The sequence below is a fragment of the Vigna unguiculata genome, chromosome 3 (genome assembly GCF_037176805.1).
Source record: "Vigna unguiculata cultivar grain cowpea cultivar isolate G323 ecotype 2 chromosome 3, ASM3717680v1, whole genome shotgun sequence".
NCBI classification, from domain to species: domain Eukaryota; kingdom Viridiplantae; phylum Streptophyta; class Magnoliopsida; order Fabales; family Fabaceae; genus Vigna; species Vigna unguiculata.
This window is the reverse complement of record NC_140794.1, coordinates 19982264-19989237: the sequence shown is the minus strand read 5'-3', so window position 1 is coordinate 19989237 and position 6974 is coordinate 19982264. Positions and strand designations below refer to the sequence as shown.

Below are 6974 nucleotides of genomic sequence, written 5' to 3'. Positions count from 1 at the left end.
TTTTTTTTTGTAAATAAATTATAGTTTAACTATGATAGTTATCAACTGTTGCCGCCATGCCGTAATGGTCTTTTCTTTTCCTCGTAAAAGATGGATTAAATTTGGTGGGTCACAAAACAAAGTACAAATCGAGGGCATTGCGGTGCGGTAAAGCAACCAAAAAACACGGACCAAAGATGACGCACGACTGTTTAAAGCTGAAATTGATGGCTAAAGCGACATCCGTTGCCTTCTAACAAAACTTGCTCTCTCTTAACTACTAGTCGTAACCTGCTTTATTTTCTGTAGGGACTACACAGATCTTTCTGTGTAGATTTTGTTCACCGAGGAAACACCTAAACACATAACTCACAGTTATTTTCAAGTTTGTAAGCCTAAGAACACCCCACCCTAAAAAATAAGGAAACTAACACTTGGAAACATTGATGTTACAAAGGAAAGCGAAAGAAGAAAACAAAATCCATAAATTACAAAGGTCTGTACATCTCTTCTTCGCTTTGAACCAAAAATCAAGCAGCACCCATAGGAACAGGAAGTAGAGGTGGATAAAGGCACGGCCACAAAAAAGTAAAGATGCTAACACAGATTTACAACAACCAAAGGAACCTCAGCACTGGTAGACAGAATAGCTCTTGCTTTTCCAGAAAAAGCTAAAAGCTCTCCCAGACTTTCGTCTTGAAATTGACTTGCATAGCGGTTTCATTTCAGCTGGAGGCATAGACAAATCAACAGTTTCAGGTGGGCACTGATGTGTCTTAACTGGTGAATGGTCCCGCCGCTGCTCTCGGAACAGCATCAACAGTTTCTGAGCTTTTTCTCTGCCTCTTGGGGTCCCATTCACTGATATTGAAACCAATGCTGGTATAACCCCTTCTTGCAAGACCATGTCACAACACTCCTCACTTCTATTGCACAAAATTAGGAGACAAGTGACTGCTTGCTCCTGTTCCAAGAGCTCATCAGTGTCCAGTATTGAAGCCAGTGCACTAATGAGTCCGGGAGTTGATACAATTTCCTCCCTTCCAACTTCAGAAGCAGCTAAATTTATCAAAACCGCTATGCATCTCTCTGTCCACAAGCAATCAGTGTCGCCTTCAAGAAGGAACTGTAGGCCACTAATGATGCCAGATGAAAGGAGGTGTTGAATGTTAGAGGCCATAGAAGAAAGATTATAGAGAGCATGGAGAGCATCTTGCTTGCATTGAATATCAGAGTCAGATTGGAGAAGCTGGATTAGGAACTGGATAGCCTGACTCATGCCAATCATTGGCTTGGCTTCTTCAAGGCAAGAGAGATTCAAATAAAGAGCGGTAATACAACCATAAGAACCAGTTTTAGAAATCATCTCTTCCAACAATGATAACACTCCAGCTGATAACATAATTTCCTTATTTCTGTTGAAAAAAAATGATCAACTTCAAGTTAATAGCGTCCAGTGAGCCAATAAAGAATCAGTCTAATCTCTGAAGAAATTATGTATGTTATCGAGTTCTAGAAATGAATTCAATCTGGGCAGTGATCGATTTTTCACATCTATTCGCACTATGCAAAGTAATCAGTTTGATCATCAATGGCTTTGGCTAAAACACAACATAAAGAATCTCAAATATAAAGAACTGTTTCGATTTTGTAATACGAAAATCAGTTTTAATTTATGACTACAAACTCGAAATATAAAGCAGACCTGTTATTATTCACAGCCAGGTTGAAGAGAGCCATTGTTCCACTTTCCACAGCCATCAAACTACCTTCATGCACAGCTGATTGCAAGAAGTGCAAAAGTGCTTCGACAAACCCATTAGCCCCCATAAAAATCCGGGCTTCCTCATCATCCCTCAGCAGCAACCTTAACTGTTCTACCACTTGACATTGCTTACTCCAATTATTCCCCTCAGTCAAAACTTTGAGAAAGCTAAAATACTGCTCTGTATCTTCCTCTTGTGCAGACACACTTTCAGTTCCCTTTTCAACAGATTCCTCTGAGATACCACTCTCTTCCAAAGGAAGTGCTTCAACACCCTTCAACTTGCAAGAGCTGACACTATCTACAGCTTTTGAACTTGTAGATTCAGACTCTGATAATAACTGCCAATAATTAAGGTCAAGAGATTCAGGAGGGCCTTCAGGAATAGGAACTCCATTTTGTTCACACCAACTAGTAACAAGGCCCTTAACACAGTAATTAGGAGTTAAACAAAGATGTGAAAGTTCCTGCTGGGTCTTTGGGCAGTTGTTGTGCCCATCACTGAACCATTTCTCTATGCAAACTCTTTCATATGTTTGCCCAGAAGCAATGATAACAGGATCATACATAAGTTGCAGAGATATAGGACACCTTAACTCTTCAGGTGGAAGAGGCATCTGCCCTGATTTCCTACCACTATTTGGTTTAAAATTAAAGCAACTGAATTTTGAAAGTTGTCTGTCAAAGGCTTGACAATGACTACCAGGAACACTGTCCTCAATACATCCCTGAACAGTGGGAGAACAAGGTGCAGAACCCTGAGAATCATTGTCATCTGAGAACTCACTTCTAAATAATTTGGAGTATTTCCTCATAAGATGCAGGAGATATGCAATAATTGATTCCTTCCGCTTGTCTTCCTCTGACCGAGCCCTTTCTAGGAGTTTCTTGAGAGCTCTTCTTTCGGCAAGAGCTGCTCTTGAAGATGTAATTCCAAGTCTAGTAGCAGCCTGGTGGAAACATTCAAGCTCATTGCTGTCACTAGAATCATTAAACTTTCTTCCCTGTTGGAGCAATGCAATCAAATCATTGCCAACTTGCTTTTCTGATGGGTCAAGTGCAAATTCTATTGTCACAAACTCATGCACAATCTCCTGAACCTAAACAGGAAATTAGTCAGTCAAACCTCAGACCAGGCTAAACATTGGCAATGATAACAAGAAAGAGAAAAATTTGCACATGAAGATATACGAAAGCCAGTGCTACAGAAAGCAAAACTCAGATGAAAACAAGGTGTATTCAATTATTTTGGAATAACAAAATCAAACATGAAAATAGGGCCACTATCATTCAGATGATCACAACAGAAGTCAGTAAGAATAAGAGGCTCCAGATAATAATAATGGAATCACGAACCTAAACTAACTAACCGTATCCTGCGTAAAAAGTACCACCTGTTGCTGAATAATATTACCTGACACCCAATAGATAGTGGAACAATTTCTTCCACTCGTCTAAGACTATCTTCAAGAGCAGATTTAGCCTTCTCAAATTTTAGGAGGACGGAATCAGCAGTTATAGCCTGCATCATAATTGATGCAATACGTAAGATATTTTACAAAAGTGCATTAATTTCACCCGCCATCATCATCAAGAGATAAGTGCTTCATGAGATAAGGTAAAATAAAAACTGTCTACTCAAACACATAATCAGCAAATAAAACTAAGAAATAAGTCGTACCAAGTAAAGTTTACTACACTCTGAACAGTGCTGAAGAACATTCTTTACTTTCTCCAAGGCTACATGCAATGAACATAATGCCTGAATACCAGATTTACTCCTAGGCCTAGCAGCTTCTAAAGAAGGAAATACAGACAATACTTTGCAATATATTACAGAAAGAGTCTTGCACATTTGTCCATGTAACTGCACAAGAAACCAGATAGATAACGGTCAGAATACATTACAGAAAATAAAATAAAAGATTACAAAACAACGGGAAAAAGACTAGAGCAAGGAAAGCAGTATTTAAACAGTCCGTTACTGTTTTCTTTTCATTTGTCCAGAAATGAAAAAAAATATATATCTCAAATAGCAGTTACGATAACCAGGTAAAAAAAAAATCGATGCCTTTGAAGGTAGACAGATTCAACTGTTTTGATTAATTCAATACATAAAAATAACTTGGAAAACAACAATAAAGAAACGGGTTTCAGTTTCCAACCTAATTGAATAAGAGCATAAAGAAACTAATACAAAATAAGTTTGAGTATTTAATTACACCTCAGCACAAAGACTGTATACACTGTAAAAGAAATTGTCAATCTACTAAACAAATAGCATTAAAATTCCCAAAAAGAATTTGAAATAATCAAAGATGTAATAATACCTTAGCATCAGTTGCAGCAACTAGATTTTCTTCAACCTCAGCAACATCCATCGTTCACAGTATTGTCCGTGATATAGCTTAGGTACCAAATAATCTCAACTATTTTAGCTGCAAAACCAAAAAGGAGAAGGCAAAAAAAGAAAACTAATCAAACAAACAGATGCTAACAATCAAAGTTCAGAAAACTTTGAAGAATCAGGAAGCAGCAAACAACAAATTCCATCTCGCCATACTTCAAAATATACAATCCAAAATATCATGATATTTTAGGCATGACTATTCCACTTTATGCAGCGATAAAACAAACAAACCACGGCTATCAAACCAGCAAACCAAGAAAAAACAAGCCAAAGTAGGCATAGCCTTGCGCTTGCCATACCCTTGATTTTCCCAAAATAAGAAGAAAAAAAATTCACAACACTTCTCTCCCAAACTGAATAACACACCAGGAGAATAAATAACAGATTGCACACTTCGCTAAAATTTCAAAACACCCTTCGAGACAACACAAGCATCACCGAACACGCCTACTGGTAATAATCCATCAGAAGCCGAACAGCGATTCAAAGTATACAGCAGTTTCACCAACCCAGAACATTCACCAAAGCAGATTAATAAAAGTAAAGCAAAATCTGCACATAAGGAATAGGTCTAGGGTTTTGGAACAAACCCGAAACATACCGAGCTGAAACACAAGTAAAAATCACAAGGAGACTTCATTAAAAAATAGAAGAAGAAGAAGAGGAAGAAGAAAGGCTTTGAAAATTTTGAAATTAGGGTATTGGGGTGGAATGAGAGAGGGTGAGTGTGAGAGAGCACTGAGAAAGAGAACTGTCTTTTGGTTTGTGAGTGTAGTGGGAATTAAAACTGAACTGTCTATTTCTATTTTTGTTTTTTTATTTTTAGGTTTGAAGATGAACAAATGAACAATTATTGTTAATTAATTCGTTCCAGAGATTAGTTTCGGTTTGTGTCATGCTTGTGTGAAGTTATTGTTTGTTTTGAAATGAGTTTTGTTTTGTTTTGAAAGGGGGAAGTTAGATTTTGCGCCGCTTTTATCTCCCGGTTCAGCACCGGCCCACAGTTGCCGACAGACCTCGTTGTTTTGTCGCATAGCGGAATTGTCACAATTTTATGTAATTACCATTTTACCACAACCGATTTTTCTTCTGTTATTTTCTTGAGTTTGAATAATCAAGGGATTCGTTTTAACTTGCATGTTCAAATTCAAATATATTCTTGACATGATTACTTCTAACATCTAGTTTTCTAAGAATGCTTTTGGTTTGATTGGATCAATCTCTTGCAGGATTATTTTAATATTATTTTTCTTTTTATCAACAACTTAATTAAATCTTTGTTTTTTAAAGAAAAATGATAGTTATCAAAAAAAATTAATAAAAATAAATTATCTATTTAAATAAAAGAGTACTATTTTATTACTTTATTTTAATTAAAAATTAAAAAAATTATTTATTTTAATTTTATTTATGAAAATTTTGTCAAATTTATTAAAAAATATTTTTTTAAAAAATAATTTTCCTTTAAAATTATTATCATATAAATATATCTGCGTACAATTTAAGTTTTCTCAATAATAAACTTCTGTTTATGAAAAAAAAAATGTTTCTGTACCAATACAAAAATAATATTAAATCGTTTTCGAGCAAGTTACAAATTGCTTTCATTAATTATCAAGAAAAAACTTATAATTCAATCAACAGATAAATTACACATTAATTTTCTAAAAAATTATATACAAATACTTGTCTAATAGTTGGTGAGCAATTACTTCAGTTTAAAATTTAAAGTTTTTAACACACTTTTAAATATTATATATATATATATATATATATATATATATATATATATATATATATATATATATATATATATATATATATATATTAGCGTACAAATAAGTGCTATCGTAATTGTGTGTATGCATTTTTTAGATATGAATAATAGTATGTTAGTAGATGATAATAGTGTAATGTTATTAAGTTAATATATAAAATAAATTTATATTTATTAAAAATAAAGTGAAATGAATAAAGAAATTAATTGTTAATGAATAAAAAGAATAAACAATTTTATAGAAAATAGGTAAAATAACCATTAATTTTAAAAAAATTAATAAATAATTATATTGTAAATAGTAGAATTGACATTATGAAATATGAACACAAAAAGTTAATGTAGTATTATTTTCTATATTTTTCGTTTAATAGAAACGAAATAGTAAAGAAAAAAATGTTATTTACAGGGTTGGTTACCTTCTTTATCAAATTATTTTAAGGACAATTTTTAATTACAAGTCTCACTTAATTAAATCTTTAAAAGATTTAGTTACCTAATTTGTGTCTGAGTTTGTTTTTATATTATTAGTTATTTTTTATAATTTCTCTCCAAATCAATCTCTCAATTTTTAGTTGACATCTAAATGGCGGCTATTCTTAAAAATACCTCTACCTAGACAAAATAGTAAGTTCAGAGTTATTGTTTTAAATGTTAAATTGATAGAAAAGGATATGACGCATTTGAAGGGGTAAAAGATATTTTTTTAGATGTATTTCTTGGTAGGACGATCACATTTTGGTTAGAAAGATACCTTTAATGACATAGATTTTGTTGACCAAAATTATTAAGAGCATGTTTAAGTTAGATTCTCGCTTAAATTATATTATTTTTTCCGTTTACGTTTAACTGTCTCAAACATGGTGCAATCAAGTTTGCTTTCAAACGGAATTTTGACCGAAAAACATTTTGTTGCTTTACAATAAATACAATTTGCGTATAGACTAAAATATACTGTCAATATTCAAATTATACAATTTGCGTATAGACTAAAATACAATGTCAATTTTCAAATTCAACAAAAGAGCATAACGTACTTTTAT

General features: G+C 33.4%; 1 protein-coding gene across 3 annotated transcripts; it reads right to left on the bottom strand.

The window, feature by feature from the left end:
- Positions 1-260: 260 nt before the first annotated feature.
- On the bottom strand, positions 261-5054 carry LOC114177849 (U-box domain-containing protein 6-like). 3 transcript variants are annotated; one of them, XM_085671471.1, is made up of 6 exons: positions 4745-5054; positions 4075-4182; positions 3426-3611; positions 3159-3266; positions 1685-2838; positions 261-1394 (listed from the first exon to the last, which is right to left on the bottom strand). In XM_085671471.1, exons 2-6 carry the CDS (start codon positions 4123-4125, stop codon positions 608-610), a joined length of 2286 nt encoding a protein of 761 aa, XP_085527597.1. In that variant the 5' UTR covers positions 4126-4182; positions 4745-5054; the 3' UTR covers positions 261-607. The 3 variants fall into 3 exon arrangements, with proteins under 3 accessions (XP_085527597.1, XP_027919227.2, XP_027919228.2); XM_028063426.2 differs by having other exon boundaries at positions 1685-2844; positions 4745-5051; XM_028063427.2 differs by having other exon boundaries at positions 1685-2844; positions 4756-5051.
- Positions 5055-6974: the final 1920 nt, after the last annotated feature.

What these genes read in the sequence shown, in the direction of transcription:
- LOC114177849 (XM_028063426.2), bottom strand. Translation starts at nt 4,125, where the DNA reads ATGGATGTTGCTGAGGTTGAAGAAAATCTAGTTGCTGCAACTGATGCT. An exon ending in CACTATCTATTGGGTGTCAG is followed by an intron (nt 2,845 to 3,158) that starts GTAATATTATTC and finishes TTTCCTGTTTAG; the next exon opens with GTTCAGGAGATTGTGCATGA. An exon ending in CTGGCTGTGAATAATAACAG is followed by an intron (nt 1,395 to 1,684) that starts GTCTGCTTTATA and finishes TTTTTTCAACAG; the next exon opens with AAATAAGGAAATTATGTTAT.